General features: G+C 35.9%; 2 protein-coding genes across 2 annotated transcripts; one reads left to right on the top strand and one right to left on the bottom strand.

Moving 5' to 3' along the window:
* The first annotated feature begins 362 nt into the window (after window positions 1–362).
* Window positions 363–2313, top strand: LOC122312869 (cytochrome P450 71B9-like). The gene is made up of 2 exons (XM_043127527.1): window positions 363–1344; window positions 1484–2313. The coding sequence occupies exons 1-2, from the start codon at window positions 415–417 to the stop codon at window positions 2093–2095; spliced, it is 1542 nt and encodes a 513-aa protein (XP_042983461.1). The 5' UTR covers window positions 363–414; the 3' UTR covers window positions 2096–2313.
* A 15820-nt stretch (window positions 2314–18133) lies between these two features.
* LOC122314267 lies at window positions 18134–19014 on the bottom strand. Its single transcript, XM_043129750.1, has one exon. It carries the CDS (start codon window positions 18972–18974, stop codon window positions 18348–18350), a length of 627 nt encoding a protein of 208 aa, XP_042985684.1. The 5' UTR covers window positions 18975–19014; the 3' UTR covers window positions 18134–18347.
* Window positions 19015–25402: the final 6388 nt, after the last annotated feature.

Below are 25402 nucleotides of genomic sequence, written 5' to 3'. Positions count from 1 at the left end.
TTAAAAATTATAAAAAAATATTAATATATTAATAATCACTTCCATAATTATTAAATAAAATTAAACAATTAAAAAAATTAAATACATAAACTATCAAAATAAAAAGATAAAATAAGAGACAAAATTGTATTTGACAACCTCCATATTTTTTTCACGACTACTCTTAAATGAATACTACGTTTTGACTTGTCAAACATTCATGGACGGTAACTACCGCTTTAATGGATGCCTAAATTATATAGTCTATCCTTTAAAAAAAATTAATTAATAATATAATTAAAATTTTATTGAAACTTTATAAAAAATAAAAACTTCTCTATTTATACCACCTAATACCCATCTTATCATATAGTATCACACGGTCTGTTGTCTATAAATGGACAGTCTCAGAGTAGCTTAGTACTGCAAATAAAGATGGAAGCTTCAATGGATCTTTATGCTGTGCCCCTGTGGCTGAGGCTCTCCCTTCTCTTTCTTCTCCCTCTAGTACTGCTTCTAGCGAAAAACAAAATCTATGGCCCAAAGCAAAAGAAGCGCCTTCCACCAGGCCCTCCTACTCTTCCCATTATTGGGAACATGCACCAGCTTGGTGAATTGCCTCACAAAACTTTGTCCCAACTCTCCAAAAAATATGGCCCAATCATGCTCCTCAAATTCGGTTCTAAAACAATTATTAACATCTCTTCAGCTGAGGCTGCAAGACAAGTCCTAAAGGTTAATGATCTTGATTGTTGCAGTAGACCTGTCTCTTCCACAGCCGGGAGACTGACGTACAATTACAAAGACATAGTTTTCGCACCTTACGGTGATTATTGGAGAGAGTTAAGGAAAATCTGTGCTCTTGAGCTTTTTAGCGTGGCGAGGGTGCAGTCATATAGCTTTATCAGGGAAGAAGAAGTAGCTTCTCTTGTTAATTCAATTTCTCAGTCTGCATCTTCTGCAACCCCTGTTGATCTTTCTGAGAAGATGTTGGCTCTTTCAGCAAATATACTCTGTCGGACTGCTTTCGGAAATAATTTTCGTGGGAGTGGTTTGGATAATGGAAAGCTTCGAGAAGTGTTTCATGAGGCTGAAGTCATGTTTGCAAGCTTCAGTGCAACTGAATTTTTTCCATACGTGGGATGGATTATTGACAGGCTCTCTGGCCGGATTCGAAGACTCGAAAAGATTTTTCGTGATTTGGATGATTTTCTGCAACAGACCATTGATCTTCATCTCAACCCCAAGAAGACAGAACAAGACCACGAAGACCTTATCGACGTGTTGCTGAGAATAGAAAGGGATCAGCGAACCAACACCGGTGCTCCTCCGTTCAATAAAGATAACATTAAGGCCATCCTCTTCGTAAGGACTCAAGCTTTCTTTCCATGGTTTTTTTATCACGTTTCCTCGTGTTTTCTGCATTAATCTTAATTTCTTGAGCTCAGGTCTTAGGTTTCTATGTTCTAATGATCATTATGCAATATTTCTTCGTGTATTTCAGGATATGTTTTTGGGTGGAAGCAACACTGCTGCAGTCACCATGCTATGGGCAATGGCGGAGCTTGCAAGGAACCCACGAGCGATGAAGAACGCACAAGATGAAGTCAGAAACGTCGTTGGAAACAGAGGAAACGTCACCGAAACAGACATAACTCATCTTCATTACCTGAAGATGATAATCAAAGAAACATTTAGATTGCACCCTCCAGCCGCAATTCTTCTTCCAAGACTAACCATGACAGACGTTAAGATCGGCGGTTATGACATTGGCCCCAACTCGTTGCTCCAAGTAAATGCTTGGGCGCTAGGACGAGACCCTGACTACTGGAAGAACCCAGAAGAGTTCTACCCAGAAAGGTTCGTTGATAGCTCTATCGAGTATAAAGGACAACATTTTGAGTTATTGCCATTTGGATCTGGTCGAAGAGGTTGTCCTGGGATATACATGGGAGCGACCACCGTTGAGCTTTCACTTGCGAATCTTTTGTATTGTTTCGATTGGAAAGTGCCCTCAGGGATGAAGGAGGAGGATATAAACATGGAAGAATCGACTGGTGCTGGCCTTACCCAGAAAAGAATACCTCTGAACCTTGTCCCAGTCAAAGTGTTTTAGTGCACAGTATAATATTGATGTACTATGTGAGAATCATAATAAAAAACACTTTTGCGTAACAAAAGAGTTTTGGTTGTGAGGGCCATTGTCTTTTGGCCTTTTATAGTTAAGTCAAGTGGTATGTAGACCTGTGGTATTGTTATCTCCAGTTTCAAGAGTTTCTTTTGCTTGAAACCTAGATTTTGTGTTTGATAAATTTACAAGCTTCTTTAATTAAACATGCAGCCATTTGAATTTGATTGCTTCTTTTGTAGATTTTGAGCTCAGCGATTTTGTTCGTCAGACAATGTGCGTAGAATTTGTAAATGTTGTCAAACAATCTGCGTAATGAATATTTAAAAGTGATTGTATGTTGTGGAATTCGAAAATAAAAGAGACTTTTCTAATTAAATTTCATGTTTTAAAATTTTTAATTGTAATAATAAGTTATATTATTAAAAGATTATCTATGGTGTAGTAATCATATATCTAAAGTACTTTTAAACATGTTTTATTTGTTTAAAAATATTGTAAAAACTGTTTTCACATATAGAAATGACATAAAAGCTTATTTGAGGTAAGTGTTGTACTTGTGATAGGATCAAATAACAAAGTTATAATTATTTAAATATTGTATGTATATTTCTGCCAATTGACAATCTTCCATTAAATTGAAATTACGTTCGACTTTATAAAAAAACATGTTTGAAGGAAATGATATATTTCTTAAAATATACATTTTAGCTTTTTTGAGACTAAAAAATATTTTAATTTGTAACAAAGTTTTTGAGGCTAACTAAACATTTTTTTCCGACCCCTAACGTAATTCCAAACATGCCCAAAGCTCTAAAGGAGATCTCTTAGATAAAGGGCTTGTTTGGAATTGGATTAAGAGTTTGAAAAAGTATTTAAATAATTTTAAAAAAATTTTAATGAAAAATTATATTGTTTAAGTGTTATATATTAAATTAGTTTTTAGCCTCCAACATGCTTTTCTTAATAACTTAGAATGTACTTTTAATTTTAGAAAGATTGTCAATGAGAGAAAATGTCTATATAATTTTTAAATAAGTACAACTTTTAAAATTTTAAAGATATGATCATACTTAAAAAAAAAAAAAACTAAATAATCATCATTTAATACATAAAATATTTTTTAAATTTGTTTCTAAATAAATATAATATGTTTAAAAGTATTTTAAATATATGTTTTTTTTATTTAAATTATAAATTATAGTTTATAAAGTTATAAATTATATGGATTATATGGATATTATATAAATTATATTCAACAACCAAGTTGAATTTCTAATCACAGTATATAGAATTTTTTTATATATTATATATTTATTATAAAAAATAAAAAATAATATAAATATAATATAATATATAGAGTCGAGAGATTATAAATAGAGTTATTCATTCTTCTGCCTGTGATTAGCTGTCATTGCATTTTATATTTTCATTTGATTTTTTGCTTCAAAGAGGAAGGACACGTACCCCTGTTGGTAATTTGTGTGAATTATTAGTTTGGAAGAAGGGAAAGTAGACAGCAAGAAAAAAGAAAACCTGCTCTACCCAAAATATCTCTTTCGTTGTCTAAAGTAGACTCTAATTGCATTATTGGAGTTGTTCTAATTGTATTATTGGAAGTAGGACTGTTTATTTGGGCCGGATTTTATCCAGTCCAGTCCAGAATCCGGGTTACCTGGATTCCGATTACGGGTTTATCCGGGCCGAAACCCATAGTCTAAAAACAGGATATATCCGGTCCGGACCCGGGTATAGAATACGGGTTCCGGATTCATAACCCGGTATAACCGGATTTGTATAAAAGGCAAAAAAAAACCTTCTTCCCGATTTGCATCTCGTGACCCCGAACCTCTCTCTCTCTCTCTCAAAACCTACGAAACCCTAGCTGCCGCCGTGGTGATCTCGATGGTTACTTTATGGAGAGGAGCAGCAGATTCGAGTACAGTCTCTCACCGATGGCTTGTGGAAGCTCAGTTTTGAGAATCATCTCTCCATCCGAGCCTTCTAAACCCGGTAATTAGTTCTCACTTGTCCAGAAAATTTTGTGCTACCAAATCAGAGTTTTCGGTTGGATTCTATCTGACCCTTTTGGTTTTTTTGTCTCTCCTCTGTAGCTAAAGTCCAGTAGTTTCACGTGTACGAGTTCAACAAGCATGATCGTGGAAGCCCTGCCTACCTACGATTGAGCCATAAATCGGTCAATGCCTGGTAATTTTTGGTTGGTATGGTTCTCTTTCTCTATTCCTTATTTTCAGCAACTTGAGGAAGAAAGAAACTTTTTTGGCATATTTGGTGTGTTTATTCTTTGTTTAAGTTATTTTAATTTGGTGTTCTGATTGGATTTGTTGTGTTAGAACTTTGGTTGGTATGGATCCATGGGTCTTTGACTAGCCTTCTTTCTTTGTTCATTTTTTTTTTTTAGTTTTTGATTAGGAAGTTTGGGTTGGATCTGGTTGCTTTGATGATTAGATTTCTGGATTTTGTTCCTTTAATTTTCTGTGGGTATGTATGAAACATAAACGATTTTGTGTTTTCTTTTTTTTTTTTTTTTGTTTTGGGGTCAGTTAGTGTTCTCCGAATGGCAAATGAAAATTTCCGTTTGGGTTTATCGTTTCGATGCCCCTCTCTCTCTCTCTCTCTCTCTAAACCCCTATCTCGAACCTATGTGGCACTTTTTTTTTTTTGGTCAGAAATGGAATTTTTCTTGATGGGTTTCTACGATTTTATTTCTGTGTGGAAGTCACCAGTTTTGAGCAAACAAAAGGCTGTAATACTTTGACTGTGTTAAGGAAATGTTAACACGAGTAATTGTGTTGAGGGTCAAATAGATCATGTTTGAATGTTTGATAAGTATTATTATGGGTTAGATCTGTTTACTTGAACAAAGGAAAATTTAATAGAGGAAATAAGGGATCTGGTTTCTTGTAGGAGGAAGGGAAGGGAATTTGGAAGCGCTTACTGGAATGGACCAACCTATGTAGTTATTTTTACTTCATATGAATAATAGCTTATCCATTAAATTGGATAATTCATTTAACAAGATATTTTTTGATATATTTAGAGAGGAGATTTCGAACTTTAGACCTTCATTTTGGAGGTTAGAGATAATGTCATTTAACAAGATATTGATGATACAAAATAAAAAATATAGTTTTTCTTTATTTTTTTTATTATATAGACACGACTAATTTATATAATACGTTAGATTTACTTTATAATAAAAATTAACTTTATAATCTATAATTTTATCGAAATAAAAATGAACGAGCCTATAATCCGAGCAATGTGCAGATCATTTTTTATACTAAATTTTATAAATCTAAATAGTTGATTATATATACTCGCTACTGCAACTATTAAAAAAATTTAAATAAAATATATATAAAATGGAAAATGTCTATATAAAAGAGTTCACTTTACCAATAAATATTTCATGAAAAATACCTATATAAAATGTACATGTTGAAAGCCTGATTGCTGATCGGTATCTTTTTTCTGCATCGACTTATGCTGCACCTAAACTGTCAGAGATTCAGATACATTAAAGTTAATTTTTTCTTCAATATATATTTTATTTAAACAAAATGAAAGAGTGTCAAACAATCCAATCTAGAACTTATATTGGAAAGGAAATTAAAAAGGCACACATTTTGAAAAGAAAAATATTAACACCCAATGAAATATATGCAGCATGAACCTTGAATGCCAGTCTTAAGAATGTAAACCAGCAGGTAATTCATGGCTATAATAGTTATCAAATATGAATAAGAGAAGAGAACTAAACGTTCTCATAAACACTGATATGGTACCTTAAGGATATCAAAAACCTTTTCTGCAGTATATTTTTGCTTGAGACTTGCACCTTTCTATTGAACCTTATCAGGATGGATGCACAATGTACGTTGCCTTTCTATGAATCTTTTTAACTGAGGTGGAAGTAATCATATCTGTCAGTGACATTGGATGCCAACCACATTCAGCAGACGCACCTGTTCATCATTCCAAAGACAAAGAATATGGTTATCTACAGTATTTGGCATTTGAAGTTATGAGCATCAAATACTAAGGATTCAGGAACCCCAAAGGCTCAAACCAAAGGTCCATATTCTCAGCACCAAGGACTTTGGTTATTTAAGGGAAGGGTGGTCATTCCTTCATGTGTGACGCTACGCACTAAGCTACTACATGAGGCACACAACACCAAAATTGGTGGTAACTTAGGCGTCTTACGGACATTCAAACGACTAGCTCAGCAATTTTATTGGCCTAAAATGCACCAATCCGTCTAGAAGTACGTCAAACACTGTGGGGTATGCCAAAAAATGAAATCTGAGACATTTCCCCCGCTGGATTACTGCACCCATTACCCATCCCCTGCCAAGTTTGGGATGATATTACTCTCGACTTCGTTGAAAGATTGCCAACCTCCCACGGCAAGGATACAATCTTAGTAGTCTTGACACGTTAAGTAAATTTGCACATTTCTTAACTTTGTTCCATCCATTTACTGCTAAGAGTGTGGCTAAAAAATTTGTTGAATCAGTTATCAAGTTGCATGGTCTTCCGAAATTGATTATTAGCGATCGGGATCCAATTTTTATTAGTCGATTTTGGCAGGAATTCTTTCAAATGTTAGGTACTCAATTGAAACTTAGCTCTGCCTATCATCTGCAAACCGATGGACAGACGGAAGTGGTCAATTGATGTGTTGAACAATATGTTCACTGCTTTGTTCATCAATGGCCGCAAAAGTGGAGCACTGATATTCCATGGGTTGAGCTATGGTATAATACGACGTTCCATGCATCTATAGGCATGACTCCATTTCAGGCATTGTATGGTCGGTTACCTCCTCTCCTTCACAATTACCGTAATGGTGATTCTTCGGTACATGAAGTAGACCAGAGTCTTGTAGCCAGAGATGAGTTGTTGCGTCAACTTAAAGCAAATTTGGAATCTTTCATTAATAGTATGAAGTAGACAATGGATAAAAGCAAGAGGGATGTGACTTTCAAAGTGGGTGAAATGGTGTTTCTCAAGTTGCACCTGTATCGGTAGGAATCGATTTTCAAACGTGTCCACCAGAAGCTTGCTAGTCACTTTTACGAGCCCTACCCAATCGTACAGAAAATCGGAACGGTTGCTTACAAGCTTCAGCTGCCAGAAGGAGCGCGAATTCATCCAGTCTTCCAAGTCTCACTGCTCAAAAAATTCGTGGGAGATCTGTTGGTACCTTCTACGAAACTGCCACTAGTGAACGATGAAGGCATAATCTTACTGGAACCTCAACAAATTTTGGACACTCGCTGGGTCAAACAAGGAAACAAGTTTGAAGAAGAGATTTTGGTTCAGTGGAAGCGTTTACCAGCAGAAGAGGCCACGTGGGAAACAACTCAGTCGTTGATTGAGCAATTTCCGCATATGGACCTTGGGGACAAGGTTTTGCTTGATGGGGGAGGGATTGTCAAGCCACGACGATTTGAGAGGGGGCGTAAACCGAATCCCAAATATTTGGGGACGTGAGTTGTAACAGCCCGCTAGAAATTCAATTGTAGAATTTCTATTGACTTTAAGAACCTCGTGAAGACTCTATAAGCTTTCACGAATCTATTAATCATATAGGTTTTAGTCTAATTATATAGTTAGTGTTATTACTTATTATAGTATCAGAAGTGTGTTTTTTATTATTGGAGATAGTTAGAAGTGTCTAAATGTATTATGGTTTGTGCCATTAGACTCGGAGGGTTATTTAAGGTCTTATAGCGCAATAACACTTTTTCATATTTTCGGACGAAACGTCTGTTCAAAATTGTGGATATTATTGAATAAAAATATCTTGAACTAATTTTTGTGGATATTATTAGATAAAAATATCTTAAACTAATTTTGTGGATATTATTGGATAAAAATATTGGATAAAAATATTTTAAGCTAATTTCGTGCATATTATTGGGTAAAAATATCTTGAGTTGATTTTTGTAGATATTATTAGGTAAGAGAGTCCTACACTCCACTCTCACTTCGGGTAAGAGAGTCCTACACTTAACTCTCACTTCGGGTAAGAGAGTCCTACACTTAACTCTCACTCCAGCCTCATCTCTTCCATATCTCATCCATAAGTATCTCCAGCCACCCCTCCCCACGAAATTATATTCATTTACACTTTACATTGAAAGAATACCAAACACTCTCTCTCGGACAGCTTTTAGGTGTTTTTTGTACGCCTATTTTGAAGCTTTTGTAAGTATTTTATCATAAAGTATCCTTCATATAAGTTGTTCCTTTTTTAGTTTAGTTTACGTGGATATCTTATTTGTCCCATTTGAAGATCATTTGGTCAGTAAAATATTATATAAACTATAGAAAGGTCATTCTGGGAGATAAACTGGAGAATATGTTATAGTTTGAAGTTTTTGACCAAGCTAATGGATAGATATTGGTCTGAAATTTTTATGGAGTATTGTTAACATGTGTATATGATTATTGGTTGAGGATTTTTGCATGATTAAAGGTTTTGATGAAAGATTTTCTTAGATTTAGAAACTTAGAAACTAGAAGAGGCAAAACAGTTTCTGTTTTGAGAAAATTTAACTCTTTGGTGGTCTAAACCTATTTCAATGACTTTGATAATTTTATTGGAGGATCCTAAGCATTTTATATACATGTTATATTATTATTTTGAAGATATTTGATATTAGTTTCAAAGATATGAAATTTTATGTAAAGAGATATTCAAATAAGCCAAAGTGTGGATGTTCTTGGCTAAATTTATGTTTTGGTTAATTTTTAACCATGTGATCTTGAATCAGAAGCTTATATATGTTTTAGGAGATGTTTTTAAATCATGTGATGGTTTGGTTTGAAGATCACATCTTTATAAGTCATAGATCAAAAGGTTAATCAAAACAAGTTAGAAACAAAAATCAATGGAAATAGCATATGGAAATTTTGGCCCTATGGAGTTTTAATTAGTTTTAAATTTTTCTAAATTAATATTTGAGTTAAGGATAAAATTTACATGAGGCATGTAAATTTTGGTGACTTTTGGAGTTAGTATGCAAAATCCTTAAGTTATGGGTAAAACGGTCATTTTCCTACATGTAGAGAGTAAAATGAAAATTTTACTATTTAAGTAGTATTTTTCATATTTTAAATTATTAGTGATTTAGTGCTAACTTTTAGAATCACTAATTACAGTTCCTCGTGATCGCGCTTGAGGTTTTATAAGAAATGCGGAGATCGATGTAAGTTAGCTTTTAACTTACTAACAGTCTACTGTGTATGTGTGCTAAGTAAAAGAACTACAGTGTATGTATGTGTATTATCATATATGTCATGCCATGCCAAGTTATCACGTAATTGTCTCTTATACAGAATTTATTCTGTCATCAATTTTTATATGTTACATAATATATTCTGTCATGTATTACTGTACGTTACAAGTACGTCATGCTAGGTATGTCATCTATTACATGTATGTCAAGTCATGTAATATTCACTGTTGCAAGTATGTCATGTTCAATATGTTGTCTATTATATGTTATGCCACGTTACGAAATGTTTCTATCTCAAGTTGGTTATGTATTTCAAGTTATGTTCAAATCACGTTATGTTACGTCAGGGTTTCAGTCCTTTCGCATTCCAGTCACGTTTCATATTGAGTGTGTAGAATACATGGGGCCACAATAACTGTGGAGTATGTATTTTTCACGTTAAGTCAAGTTTGTGTAGAATACATGGGGCCACAACAACTGTGGAGTATGTATTTACACGTAGAATATATAGGGCCACAACAACTGTGGAGTATGTATTTTTCATGTTAAGTCAAGTTTGTGTAGAATACATGGGGCCACAACAACTGTGGAGTATGTATTTACACGTAGAATACATAGGGCCACAACAACTATGGAGTATGTATTTTTCATTTTAAGTCAAGTTTGTGTAGAATACATGGGGCCACAACAACTGTGGAGTATGTATTTTTCATGTTAAGTCAAGTTTGTGTAGAATACATGGGGCCACAACAACTGTAGAGTATGTATTTACACGTAGAATACATGGGGCCACAACAACTGTGGAGTATGTATTTTTCATGTTAAGTCAAGTTTGTGTAGAATACATGGGGCCACAATAACTGTTGAGTATGTATTTACACGTAGAATACATGGGGCCACAACAACTGTGGAGTATGTATTTTTCATGTTAAGTCAAGTTTTAGAACAAGTTCATGATAAGTCAAGTTTCATATCATGTTCATATTAAGTCAAGTTTCAGAGCAAGTTCATGCTAAGTCAAGTTTCAGATCAAGTTCATGTCAATTCAAGTTCAGTTCATGTTTCAATTTAAGTTATGTCAATTATGTTATGTTGTACGCCAAGTTATGCTTTAATTACTTATGAATTTGATTATGCAATTATGCTTTTAATGTTATCCATGCATCATTAACTTGTGTGGAAGTTTTTTGTTAACTTGCTGAGATTTGTAATCAAATCTCACTGTGGTAGTCCCAACTACCATTCCTCCCGAATGGTAGATCTTGTTACAGGACCTGAAGGAGAATCAGGAGCTGACCAACTAGACACAGTTGACTGAGCGACGATGCGACTCAATGTTAATATAGTAGTTAACGTAAATTACTACTTGTACGATGGAGTTGCATTTCTAGTACTTTTTGGATCATAAGCATTTTGGATTAGTGTTATGATCTTAGTTGTTCAATGGGTCTTTATATATAAAGTATGTTTTAAGCATTTGGAATATTTTCAATTTGGTGCATAGTATTGCTAAAGAAAAATTTATCCACTGAGAATATTGCATAATATTAGATGCATGTTAGGAACATTGCATCTTATATGTCATGAACGGGGGCATGTAACCTTGTGTTGCATGTCTCGACGCTTCAAATGTCCGTCCAATCCCAAACGAAATTTGGGGGCGTCACATGAGTTGCATGCAAGGCTGGGTCATAGCTCAACGTGCAGAAGTGGAATGAAGTGTTGCGAGTTTTACGTCATTTATCTTCCATTAATTATGCTCTGTTATTTGCATTCTATTTTACATTTGTTAAGTTCTATTTGTTAGTTGCAGTTTCCCTTATATTTTGGTTTGTGGTGCTTGGCTTTGCTTATTTAAGCAGCCATCGTTTTCATTAATGAATCAGCAAGTATTTGCATTCAAAAGTGTGGTACGTTCTCACCCGAAGAGGACAATTGTTTTAGTGTTTATATTCTCTATGTTGGGACCTACCATAAGTCCACATTATCTAGGTAGGGATTTGAATACTCATTAGAATTGATATCCAAATTGGCCACTAATAGAGAACACCAAAACCAAATTAAACTCAAGAGAAACATACAAAAAGAGGTAGAATCCAACCAATACTAAACATGAAATGGTGAATTGAAAGAAAAAGTGACATAAAAAAGAAGCTTGATCTCATTTGAAAAGAGAAAATCATAACCTGGGAACCAATATGGGGTGCACAGATGATACACGATTTTGAAAGCAACCAAACAACCATGTAGAGGTAAAGGAAATAATACAGCGGAAATATCTTTTCATCGATTCAAGAGAAATGCACAGATCCCATTATGGTTCCAAGATCTCAGTGTTTAGGTCCTAAAATATATTTACCATAGTTTGTCACTGAAGCTGTCAGGCATACCATTGTATAAGACAAGTTTGCAATCCCATAAGAAATTAAACAAGTAGAACAAATGACAATAAAATAAACAAGCAGAACAAAACTTAGAATCTTTGTGGTGGCTCTGGATGAAGGAGAGAAACAGAGAGAGATAGAGTGAAATAGAGAGAGATACCGAGAGGGGAAGGGAGGCCAGTGGAGGGAAGCCAACTTTTTAATTAGCAAAGGTCAACTTGATTGTTTTTCGAGATTTCTCGTATGCTAGTGGTTTGTTGGCAGACCACCCTACCCAAGATGGCACTAGATCTCACTAGATCTGACCCTTCTTGCGCCAGATTAAATAACTAGCTATTGTCGTTAAGACCAACGACCATTCCAGAATCAAAGATTTTTTGGGCTGCCACCTCTCCAGATGGTGGCTGCTACCCAAGAAATGGTTGGAATAATCAGTATGTTGAGGTAGTTTAGCTAATTGTAGGGGTGGGCAAAAACTCTGTCTACTCCAACTCTATTCAAGCTTCGACGAACCTCTGAGATTTTTGAAATCGGAATTGGAGTCTCCTTGTTGGAGTTGGAGTCAGAGTCTAGAGGCCTCGTTGGCTTCAACTCTGACTCCGAACTCCGACTATTTATACCTTACATGTTACATGTTGTAATTTATATCAGATAGCCAAGTGACCTAATGGTTGAGATAGGATTTTGGTTCTCAAAGAACCTGCGTTCGAGTCCCTCTAGGCCCAGTTTTGTGTTTTGCAATTTTTTATATATAAAAAAAAAAAAAAACCTTAAATGACGTCATTTTTAATAGGTTATATATTCATCTCTTTCAAAGAATAAAACTCTAACCTACGCATTTTCTCTCTTCTCTGTCTAGTGCCCCCACTCATTCTGCCACTCCATCATCACCTCCACATTCTTTTATTAGACTGAGTCAAATGCCATACTCTTCATCTTCTCCATCGTCCCTTTTCGTCTTGGCTGGTTTCAAACGCTTCATCTTCTCCGTCAAGATTCATATTTCAGTCCAAGTATATTTGCTGCTATAAGGATGTCATATGCATGTTCTTCCTTGTTGTCGATACCGTGAATGTTCTTCAAGATTCAACCACTCTTTCTCAATTTCTTTGTAGCTTGATTTGTGCAAATAATTTCCTGATGTGGGTGATTTTTCCAATTTGTTTTCGGGTGATTTTGGCAATTAGATTTAGAGTGGTTTTTTATTCTATGAGTGATTTTGGCAATTAGAGATTTGCATTTGGATTGATTCTTTCTCTTTTTCTTTTTCTTTTTGTGGGTGATTTCTCTCTACGACTCCAACGCCCCGACTCCGACTTCGACAACTTATATTGGAATGATTAGATGCATATATCATTTTTCATTGTCTAAAAGATTATCCACGTTTCTAATTAGAGCATTTTCAATGACTTATGCATTATACAAAAAATGTAAATTATTTAAAAAATTACTCTAAAATGGTGTTCCATCCGATTATGTAAAAGGAAATATAAAATACAATTAGCTACAGTAACCTGCTGCATATAGCGGATAGTGTTCATCCTATAAATTTTTTTATTATTATTTATATTTCATTTACTCCCTCATTTTCTTTTACTTTGATTTTTACCATGTAAGCAAATTCTTTTTATTGTTCATCATTTAAAACACATAATTTCATTTTATTCTAAAAAATATCTTGGAAATATTTTAAACCAATTTTTTCATATTTTTAATATTTCTTTGGCTTATATATATTTTATTTTATGTGTATAGGTCTGAATTATTTTACATTGTATATAAAAATATATTGCAAATATAAAAAAATATGTATATATATTGTAAATTTATTGATAGAAAGGAAATATTTAAAAAGAATTAAAAAATTATTTAAATGATATGAAGAAAAAAATATAAGCTAATATATGATATATTGTAAAAGTCATTATGTAAAATAAAAAAAGTGAAATTTGATGATGTATTTTAAAAAATAATATTAATAAATAAAAAACCATTGTAGATGCTCTAAAAGATTACCCACGTTGCTATATATATCTCCTTCGCTGTAGTCTATGAGCTTGTTTGAACATTTAATAAAAATAATAGTAAAATAATATGAATTAAGATATTTTATTAACTTTTAAGAAATAAAAGAAAATAAGTTAATTAAAAATACTATAAAATTATAAAAAAGTTTAAATATAACTTTTAATATAATTCTTATTTTAAATTTTAAAAAAATCGAATTGATTTTTATATTTTGTTTTGAAGTTTGTAATAATTTTAATTATTAGTAAAATTTGAAATTAAAAATTATTTTATTTTTAAATAATATTTGGAAATAATTTACCTAACTATATTTTAAAATAATGGCATATTCTTATAAAATATATATTATGAAATGTGTTGGGAATTTGTCATCTCTGTTTTATTTGTCAAACTTAGACACCGCCGCCGTATTGGACTGCTTGAATTTAAGGAGCAGGTACCGGTAGAGGTAGCTTTGTAAAATGCAGGCACAGTAACTTTGTAAAATCAACTAGCGAGGGTGGGGAGAGACGTCTTTCCATTCATTCGCAAGCATCTGTCTTGCTTTCTTCATTTCCCACTCACCAAAACTTTTTAGTGCCATTATTGCTGCGCGCCATCACCTTTGCCTCTTAATTAACTATTCTGTCAATACAGAGTTGATTTTTCAAGTTTTACTTTTACATTGATCTTTCCAATCACGAAATAGTGTCAAGGAAGGCCGGCATTAGTAGTTAACAGATATTAAATTTGGTTATGAATGCTCTATTGGTGGTTGGCTTTACACTATCATCACCTTCCCCTCGATGTCGCAATTCAAGGTACCTCTCTGTGTCTTGCCACTAGGGGTGTTCAACCGGGTTTCAGATCGGGTATCCGGGTATATCCGGGCCGGAATTCAGATTCAAAATCCGGACTGGGTTCCGGCTCAGTCATATCCGGGTTATGACCCGGTCCGAAACCCGGATTAATCCAGATTTTTACAACCCGGAAATCCGGGTTCCGGATCAAAATCGGGGTTTTTTTTTTTTTTTAAATACTGAAACTGCATTCATCAAATAAAATTTTAATCAACAAGCAATTCTCTTTCTTGGCATAAACAACTTGTTGGGAGATGCAGGGGTCTTGTAGGAGGAAGATGAGCTCGGGTTGAATATCAGATCAGATTGCTGGTAGCAGTCCGAACAGGGCTGGCATTGGAGCCAGTTGATGTCACTACCGGTGTCAAGGACCATGTAGAAGGGCTTGGTCGGGCTTCCCACACCCACGAGCGAGAAGTACTCGCCGCTACCCTGGCTCATCCCGGACACGATCGGAGTGGACAGGTCCTCAGGGCGAAGCTCCGTCTTCATGGGTTCAAGATCCGACTCGCTCACGCCGTTTCAGGGTTCAAGACTACAATTTTTTCGGATCCTCTTCGTCCCTGTTCTGAGATTCTCCTCCTTCTCACATTCACACTCTCATCTGAGTCTGTTGCAGAAACTCCACTGAAGGAGCGGGAACCATTTTCAACAGTCTTCACTAATTTGCGATTTACATCAAACAACTTCGTGATGGACTCCTCGGCTTCATCCAATTGCCCAACGACTGGACCATATTCAAACTAACACAAACCCATACAACGAAGACCATCTACAACAGACCAAAGCACGAACCCTGAAAATCACGAGAGAGAGAGAGAGAGAGAGAGAGAGAGAGAGAGAGAGAGAGAGAGAGAGAGAGAGAGAGAGCTGGGGGAGGGAGGCGAAGGCCCAAGCAGAGTAGAGAAGAAAGAGAGAGAGAGAGAAAGGAAATCTGAATGGGGGCGGGGTGGAATCGCAGTAGAGACCTAGGGTTTTTTTTTTTCATTTTATAAAACCGGGTACCGGGTTTTAAACTCGGGTTTCGGATTTAAAATCCGGTTTTTTAAATCCGGGTATCGACCCGGATTTGACCCGGTCCGAAAATCGGAACCGGAATCCGGTTATTCGGATTTCCGGTCCGGGCCGGATTTTATGAACAGCCCTACTTGCCACATATCTCATTTCTGTTTTTTATGCCATGGATGGCAATGGTTTTCTGATCACAAAATTTCTGTCTTTTTGTCTTTATCTTCTTGAGATGTTTGAACTTTGAACCGTTTCATTTTTTTAAAGTTTCCGCTTATCACCATAGTCTGAATAATTTAGTTCCTGTCCGACATACTTTCGTTACACGGTAGCGAGCTAATTTTCTTCTTAAATTCGGATAGTTCCAAGTATTTGGTACATGCCACATTGAACATGCTTGGCCACCAAGATAGTCAGACATGTTTTGAGATAAAATGAAAATTTTATAAATAATAATAAAATAATTTATAAATAGTAATAAAATAGTTTGAATTAAAATATTTTATTAAATTTTACAAAATGAGAGAAAAAAATTAAATAAAAATATCATAAAATGAAAAAATTATTTAAATATATTTTTTAATATTTTTCTTGTTTAAAATTTTAAAAATTGTATTATTTTTTATATTTTTTTAAAAAATTTGAAAAAGTAAAAATGATTATTTTATAATTTAAAATTGTAAATGAAATTACGAGATGTTTGAAATTGAGCTGACACGAGTTATACCTGTGCACTAATTTCTTGTTCGCTACTCATGTTCCGTCGCTATCGCTTCACAGTTCCCACCGCCCTTGGTTGAGCTGCTACTTGCCTTAGAGCATTGGTATTGGTTTGGCCAAATTCATCTTCAAATTTGGCCAATATCAACACCTTTTTACATTTACCCACTCCATCAAAATTCAATCCTCACATTGGATTAGCCATCTATTCTTTATATAATAATAAAATATTATTAAATTAATAAATTTTTTATTTAATTTATTTTCTCACATTTTGTAATTCTACCAATTAAATGTTAATAATAATTATATTCTAATTAGATTAATATTAAAAAAAGTATTATTAAATGTTAATAATAATAATAATTATATTCTATTAGATTAATATTATTATATTATAATTAAATTAATATTAGAAAAAGTATTATTAAATGTTAATAATAATTATATTATATTAAATTAATATTACAAAAAAGTATTATTAAATGTTAATAGTAATTATATTCTAATTAAATTAATATTAAAAAAGTATTATTAAATGTTAATAGTAATTATATTCTAATTAAATTAATATTTAAAAAAGTATTATTAAATGTTAATAATAATTATATTCTAATTAAATTAATATTTAAAAAAGTATTATTAAATGTTAATAATAATTATATTCTAATTAAATTAATATTTAAAAAAGTATTATTAAATGTTAATAATAATTATTATTATATTATATTATATTAATATTACAAAAAAGTATTATTAAATGCTAATAGTAATTATATTCTAATTAAATTAATATTAAAAAAATATTGTTAAATGTTAATAATAATTATATTATATTCAATTAATATTAAAAAATATTATTAAATGTTAATAATAATTCTATTCTAAATGTTAAATGTTAATTATATTGATCTAATTAATTTAATTTATTTGTTTGGAATGATAAATTAATATTTTAATATTTGATGAATGAGTAGTGGTCTTCCATCTTTAGCCGACCACTGTAGCAAAAGTCCAAATTATTTTAGATTTGTCCAATCCAATATAAAGAATTTTTTAGTCAAATTATATAAAATTTGGCCAAACATCTCATTTAGCCAAGCTAATGTGAATGCTCTTAAGCATATAGCCAGCTGTCCATGGACAAGCTGGACTAAGACTCAATCCAAGAACCTAATTGCTTTCTAAATATGGCCATATCGTATTCTCAAATTATAATTATATTACTTAATGATAAAATTTAATTTATAAGATTTTATTTTTAAAATTTATTTTTTAAATAAAATTATGTCATAAAAATAATTTACTAAATATACATCGGTTTGATAATAAAATTTTTCTAACTAGAATATTTTATCTATAAATTTGGTGTGTAATTTAATTATAAGACTTCGCTATGTCTATAGAACAAAATAAAATAGTAATATATATATATATATATAATAGTAACATAAATCACAATAGACCACGCTCAAAACGTTATCCAGACTCGATTACATGAGCCCAAAACTTGGGTGAGTTAGTGGGACTTAAACCTCAAGCAGAGGGTTACCAATGAGAAAAGCGTCGGCGTGATAACAATGGCTGAACACGGGAGAACCTAAGCCAATGAACTATGTTATGGACCTCGGTAAATTATGAAGCAGGATTGTAAAAGAAGATGACAATTGCAAAGGAAATGGGTTGAATCTTGTTTACTGAAATTGATATGTCCATACATTCATCACTCCAGGAATTCATTCGAGGCAATTCCTAAACCTCACAAGGAAAGTTCCAGAGATTACAATTCAGAATAATCTTCCCTCTTTCTTTCCTCTCCTATTTATATGAATATACAAAATCGATAACAACCCTCCAACAGACTCCATTGCTAACACTGCCGTGCTACAGGACACGTGGGATAGACTAACAACCAGCAAGGATAAAACGCAAAGCTTCAATAAAAGTAAAACTCCACAGCATAGCGTCCCCATCCTTTTTGTTGTCTTCACCCCTTCATTCTTTGCTCATGGTTGACCTCGCTCATCACACCCCAAGCTCCTGACATTCTCCCCCCGTTAAAGAATCTTGTCCTCAAGATTAAGAGCACTAATAGAAACTTTATTTCTACCATGGCTTGCGAATTAACATCTATAGTGTAGCAAGTCATGTCAACCATTTTCCCATACTCTGGATCATACCAGGTGTTGTAGCTGCACAAAAATCGTCTAGCAATCCCCAAAGCTAGCCTTAGGTAGACAAGCAAATGATTCCCAAATAAGAAAGAATTATACCCAAACTGCCAATAACCCTTGCTTGTCACAGGAACATATGTGAGCTTGCGCTTGTAATGATTGCGATCTACACCACCAAGGACAATTTCACCCTCCTCTTCCTCCTCTGCTTTACCGTTGAGCCGGAATGAAAACACTTGTTCTTTAACAAGACCTTGTTCAACCATGTTGTACCACACAAGAGCAGAATTTCCAACTGAAATCTCTTGAAATCCGCTGTGTGCAATTTTCATCTTTGTGGTTTGATAACATTTCACGTTCCGTTGTTTCACTACACTGTGAACAGGATACCGGAGCATGGATGTTAAGAAGTATTCCTCAGGAAATTTCCTTGGAGTCATGTCACGACAATTCTTACATCTTTCTAGTTTGCAGGAGCAATGGGCATAATGCGAATCAATATTTGAAAATGGAATAGCTTTGTCACTGTAACTACATATTCTGGTGGATTCATTGGACGCCATTTCCATGGCAATGCAAGGAAACAAAGCACGTGACGTCGTTGTGAGACTAATAAACAAATCATCTTTGAAGGAGAAATGGAAGCTCCTGCATTCTCTATCCCAAGAAAAGCTTCTTTCAGATGTCAATTCAAAGTAAACTACTTTGTAGAGTCCCTGAAAATGGCCTTTGCTATGCCCTCCAAAAAGGTGATTGTATGTTTGACTCTTTCCAAGAATTTCAGCAATCTCAGGATCATATTGCTGATGTAATAAAGCCTCTCCAGGAACCAACAAGGTACTTCGACGACGACGTAAGGCACATTTATACGACTGGAATGCTGAACAATGATGCCAAACAAGCATTATACAATCCCCTAAATTTACGAGGACACCAGTTAATATCTCAATCACAGTCCAATTCTCGGTATCTTCCCCTTGCCTTGCAAACACCACAATAAGGACTGAATACGCCACTAACCCAATTGTCAAACAGGGTAGGACACCATTAATGCTCATGTTGACCTGGATTAGGTTCACAGTGGTTTTGTAGTACACGTTCATCTTTTCCAGTTGAAGATCAGACTCACCCTGGTGCCTCACTGTCAGATTTAAGTTGCGCTCCACAAACTCCATTTCCCAAACCTTGGCTGTGAAGGCTCGATGGAAAGTAGGCTTGCGATGTGAGAGTAGGCCACTCAAGGATGTGCGGATGCCGAAATTCATCATTTGGATGGAATATGCCTTGCCGAGGGGCTCCTTTTGGTCCAAAAAATTCTCAATGGTGAGAGGAGGCCACTCCAGGGCGTGGGTCTCCCATGGGGGATGCCATATGAGGCGTAAAAAAACATCACTGCATCTACGATCAATCAGCCTTTTAGAATCTTCGACGCTGTTGATGAGGTGCATCTCGGAGATTAAGTGCTCCATTTTCATGAGATCAATATCAGACGGCGAGTTAATGAAGGCAAGCAAAACACTGAGAGGGGAATCTAAGAGTTGAGAAAATAAGATGGGATTTCTAAGAACCGATGAAGTAGGTATTTCTTTGGGTGTAACTTCCGTGTAAACCGCCACACTCTCCTCCCCCGCTGCTGCTGTTTCTACGCCATTCTCCGCGACTTCATCTTCATCCTTTGTTCCCTTTTCTTCCTGCACTACCGATTGTATGTTTGAATCCGTAGCTGCCAAGTGTTCATCGTCCTCATGGTCTTGCCACTCCACGAGAGATTCTTGCATGCTCTTGCAATTTTGCTTCATTCCGTTCACTATTTCTTTCATCTCCAGCACTAGATCCAAAATCTTTTCCATTAAAAACAAGTTTTCTTGTTGTGTAGATCTTGTATACTCAGCCATTTAGGATCGAAAGTCTCTTGATACCACTTGTTATGGACCTCGGTAAATTATGAAGCAGGATTGTAAAAGAAGATGACAATTGCAAAGGAAATGGGTTGAATCTTGTTTACTGAAATTGATATGTCCATACATTCATCACTCCAGGAATTCATTCGAGGCAATTCCTAAACCTCACAAGGAAAGTTCCAGAGATTACAATTCAGAATCATCTTCCCTCTTTCTTTCCTCTCCTATTTATATGAATATACAAAATCGATAACAACCCTCCAACAGACTCCATTGCTAACACTGCCGTGCTACAGGACACGTGGGATAGACTAACAACCAGCAAGGATAAAACGCAAAGCTTCAATAAAAGTAAAACTCCACAGCATAGCGTCCCCATCCTTTTTGTTGTCTTCACCCCTTCATTCTTTGCTCATGGTTGACCTCGCTCATCACACCCCAAGCTCCTGACATTCTCCCCCCGTTAAAGAATCTTGTCCTCAAGATTAAGAGCACTAATAGAAACTTTATTTCTACCATGGCTTGCGAATTAACATCTATAGTGTAGCAAGTCATGTCAACCATTTTCCCATACTCTGGATCATACCAGGTGTTGTAGCTGCACAAAAATCGTCTAGCAATCCCCAAAGCTAGCCTTAGGTAGACAAGCAAATGATTCCCAAATAAGAAAGAATTATACCCAAACTGCCAATAACCCTTGCTTGTCACAGGAACATATGTGAGCTTGCGCTTGTAATGATTGCGATCTACACCACCAAGGACAATTTCACCCTCCTCTTCCTCCTCTGCTTTACCGTTGAGCCGGAATGAAAACACTTGTTCTTTAACAAGACCTTGTTCAACCATGTTGTACCACACAAGAGCAGAATTTCCAACTGAAATCTCTTGAAATCCGCTGTGTGCAATTTTCATCTTTGTGGTTTGATAACATTTCACGTTCCGTTGTTTCACTACACTGTGAATAGGATACCGGAGCATGGATGTTAAGAAGTATTCCTCAGGAAATTTCCTTGGAGTCATGTCACGACAATTCTTACATCTTTCTAGTTTGCAGGAGCAATGGGCATAATGCGAATCAATATTTGAATATGGAATAGCTTTGTCACTGTAACTACATATTCTGGTGGATTCATTGGACGCCATTTCCATGGCAATGCAAGGAAACAAAGCACGTGACGTCGTTGTGAGACTAATAAACAAATCATCTTTGAAGGAGAAATGGAAGCTCCTGCATTCTCTATCCCAAGAAAAGCTTCTTTCAGATGTCAATTCAAAGTAAACTACTTTGTAGAGTCCCTGAAAATGGCCTTTGCTATGCCCTCCAAAAAGGTGATTGTATGTTTGACTCTTTCCAAGAATTTCAGCAATCTCAGGATCATATTGCTGATGTAATAAAGCCTCTCCAGGAACCAACAAGGTACTTCGACGACGACGTAAGGCACATTTATACGACTGGAATGCTGAACAATGATGCCAAACAAGCATTATACAATCCCCTAAATTTACGAGGACACCAGTTAATATCTCAATCACAGTCCAATTCTCGGTATCTTCCCCTTGCCTTGCAAACACCACAATAAGGACTGAATACGCCACTAACCCAATTGTCAAACAGGGTAGGACACCATTAATGCTCATGTTGACCTGGATTAGGTTCACAGTGGTTTTGTAGTACACGTTCATCTTTTCCAGTTGAAGATCAGACTCACCCTGGTGCCTCACTGTCAGATTTAAGTTGCGCTCCACAAACTCCATTTCCCAAACCTTGGCTGTGAAGGCTCGATGGAAAGTAGGCTTGCGATGTGAGAGTAGGCCACTCAAGGATGTGCGGATGCCGAAATTCATCATTTGGATGGAATATGCCTTGCCGAGGGGCTCCTTTTGGTCCAAAAAATTCTCAATGGTGAGAGGAGGCCACTCCAGGGCGTGGGTCTCCCATGGGGGATGCCATATGAGGCGTAAAAAAACATCACTGCATCTACGATCAATCAGCCTTTTAGAATCTTCGACGCTGTTGATGAGGTGCATCTCGGAGATTAAGTGCTCCATTTTCATGAGATCAATATCAGACGGCGAGTTAATGAAGGCAAGCAAAACACTGAGAGGGGAATCTAAGAGTTGAGAAAATAAGATGGGATTTCTAAGAACCGATGAAGTAGGTATTTCTTTGGGTGTAACTTCCGTGTAAACCGCCACACTCTCCTCCCCCGCTGCTGCTGTTTCTACGCCATTCTCCGCGACTTCATCTTCATCCTTTGTTCCCTTTTCTTCCTGCACTACCGATTGTATGTTTGAATCCGTAGCTGCCAAGTGTTCATCGTCCTCATGGTCTTGCCACTCCACGAGAGATTCTTGCATGCTCTTGCAATTTTGCTTCATTCCGTTCACTATTTCTTTCATCTCCAGCACTAGATCCAAAATCTTTTCCATTAAAAACAAGTTTTCTTGTTGTGTAGATCTTGTATACTCAGCCATTTAGGATCGAAAGTCTCTTGATACCACTTGTTATGGACCTCGGTAAATTATGAAGCAGGATTGTAAAAGAAGATGACAATTGCAAAGGAAATGGGTTGAATCTTGTTTACTGAAATTGATATGTCCATACATTCATCACTCCAGGAATTCATTCGAGGCAATTCCTAAACCTCACAAGGAAAGTTCCAGAGATTACAATTCAGAATCATCTTCCCTCTTTCTTTCCTCTCCTATTTATATGAATATACAAAATCGATAACAACCCTCCAACAGACTCCATTGCTAACACTGCCGTGCTACAGGACACGTGGGATAGACTAACAACCAGCAAGGATAAAACGCAAAGCTTCAATAAAAGTAAAACTCCACAGCATAGCGTCCCCATCCTTTTTGTTGTCTTCACCCCTTCATTCTTTGCTCATGGTTGACCTCGCTCATCACACCCCAAGCTCCTGACATTCTCCCCCCGTTAAAGAATCTTGTCCTCAAGATTAAGAGCACTAATAGAAACTTTATTTCTACCATGGCTTGCGAATTAACATCTATAGTGTAGCAAGTCATGTCAACCATTTTCCCATACTCTGGATCATACCAGGTGTTGTAGCTGCACAAAAATCGTCTAGCAATCCCCAAAGCTAGCCTTAGGTAGACAAGCAAATGATTCCCAAATAAGAAAGAATTATACCCAAACTGCCAATAACCCTTGCTTGTCACAGGAACATATGTGAGCTTGCGCTTGTAATGATTGCGATCTACACCACCAAGGACAATTTCACCCTCCTCTTCCTCCTCTGCTTTACCGTTGAGCCGGAATGAAAACACTTGTTCTTTAACAAGACCTTGTTCAACCATGTTGTACCACACAAGAGCAGAATTTCCAACTGAAATCTCTTGAAATCCGCTGTGTGCAATTTTCATCTTTGTGGTTTGATAACATTTCACGTTCCGTTGTTTCACTACACTGTGAACAGGATACCGGAGCATGGATGTTAAGAAGTATTCCTCAGGAAATTTCCTTGGAGTCATGTCACGACAATTCTTACATCTTTCTAGTTTGCAGGAGCAATGGGCATAATGCGAATCAATATTTGAATATGGAATAGCTTTGTCACTGTAACTACATATTCTGGTGGATTCATTGGACGCCATTTCCATGGCAATGCAAGGAAACAAAGCACGTGACGTCGTTGTGAGACTAATAAACAAATCATCTTTGAAGGAGAAATGGAAGCTCCTGCATTCTCTATCCCAAGAAAAGCTTCTTTCAGATGTCAATTCAAAGTAAACTACTTTGTAGAGTCCCTGAAAATGGCCTTTGCTATGCCCTCCAAAAAGGTGATTGTATGTTTGACTCTTTCCAAGAATTTCAGCAATCTCAGGATCATATTGCTGATGTAATAAAGCCTCTCCAGGAACCAACAAGGTACTTCGACGACGACGTAAGGCACATTTATACGACTGGAATGCTGAACAATGATGCCAAACAAGCATTATACAATCCCCTAAATTTACGAGGACACCAGTTAATATCTCAATCACAGTCCAATTCTCGGTATCTTCCCCTTGCCTTGCAAACACCACAATAAGGACTGAATACGCCACTAACCCAATTGTCAAACAGGGTAGGACACCATTAATGCTCATGTTGACCTGGATTAGGTTCACAGTGGTTTTGTAGTACACGTTCATCTTTTCCAGTTGAAGATCAGACTCACCCTGGTGCCTCACTGTCAGATTTAAGTTGCGCTCCACAAACTCCATTTCCCAAACCTTGGCTGTGAAGGCTCGATGGAAAGTAGGCTTGCGATGTGAGAGTAGGCCACTCAAGGATGTGCGGATGCCGAAATTCATCATTTGGATGGAATATGCCTTGCCGAGGGGCTCCTTTTGGTCCAAAAAATTCTCAATGGTGAGAGGAGGCCACTCCAGGGCGTGGGTCTCCCATGGGGGATGCCATATGAGGCGTAAAAAAACATCACTGCATCTACGATCAATCAGCCTTTTAGAATCTTCGACGCTGTTGATGAGGTGCATCTCGGAGATTAAGTGCTCCATTTTCATGAGATCAATATCAGACGGCGAGTTAATGAAGGCAAGCAAAACACTGAGAGGGGAATCTAAGAGTTGAGAAAATAAGATGGGATTTCTAAGAACCGATGAAGTAGGTATTTCTTTGGGTGTAACTTCCGTGTAAACCGCCACACTCTCCTCCCCCGCTGCTGCTGTTTCTACGCCATTCTCCGCGACTTCATCTTCATCCTTTGTTCCCTTTTCTTCCTGCACTACCGATTGTATGTTTGAATCCGTAGCTGCCAAGTGTTCATCGTCCTCATGGTCTTGCCACTCCACGAGAGATTCTTGCATGCTCTTGCAATTTTGCTTCATTCCGTTCACTATTTCTTTCATCTCCAGCACTAGATCCAAAATCTTTTCCATTAAAAACAAGTTTTCTTGTTGTGTAGATCTTGTATACTCAGCCATTTAGGATCGAA

This window comes from Carya illinoinensis, chromosome 6 (assembly GCF_018687715.1).
Source record: "Carya illinoinensis cultivar Pawnee chromosome 6, C.illinoinensisPawnee_v1, whole genome shotgun sequence".
Lineage (NCBI taxonomy): Eukaryota > Viridiplantae > Streptophyta > Magnoliopsida > Fagales > Juglandaceae > Carya > Carya illinoinensis.
The sequence above is the reverse complement of the archived record's forward strand: the minus strand, read 5'-3'. Positions and strand labels throughout refer to the sequence as shown.

What these genes read in the sequence shown, in the direction of transcription:
- LOC122312869 (XM_043127527.1), top strand. Translation starts at nt 415, where the DNA reads ATGGAAGCTTCAATGGATCTTTATGCTGTGCCCCTGTGGCTGAGGCTC. An exon ending in ACATTAAGGCCATCCTCTTC is followed by an intron (nt 1,345 to 1,483) that starts GTAAGGACTCAA and finishes CGTGTATTTCAG; the next exon opens with GATATGTTTTTGGGTGGAAG.
- LOC122314267 (XM_043129750.1), bottom strand. Translation starts at nt 18,974, where the DNA reads ATGACTCCAAGGAAATTTCCTGAGGAATACTTCTTAACATCCATGCTC.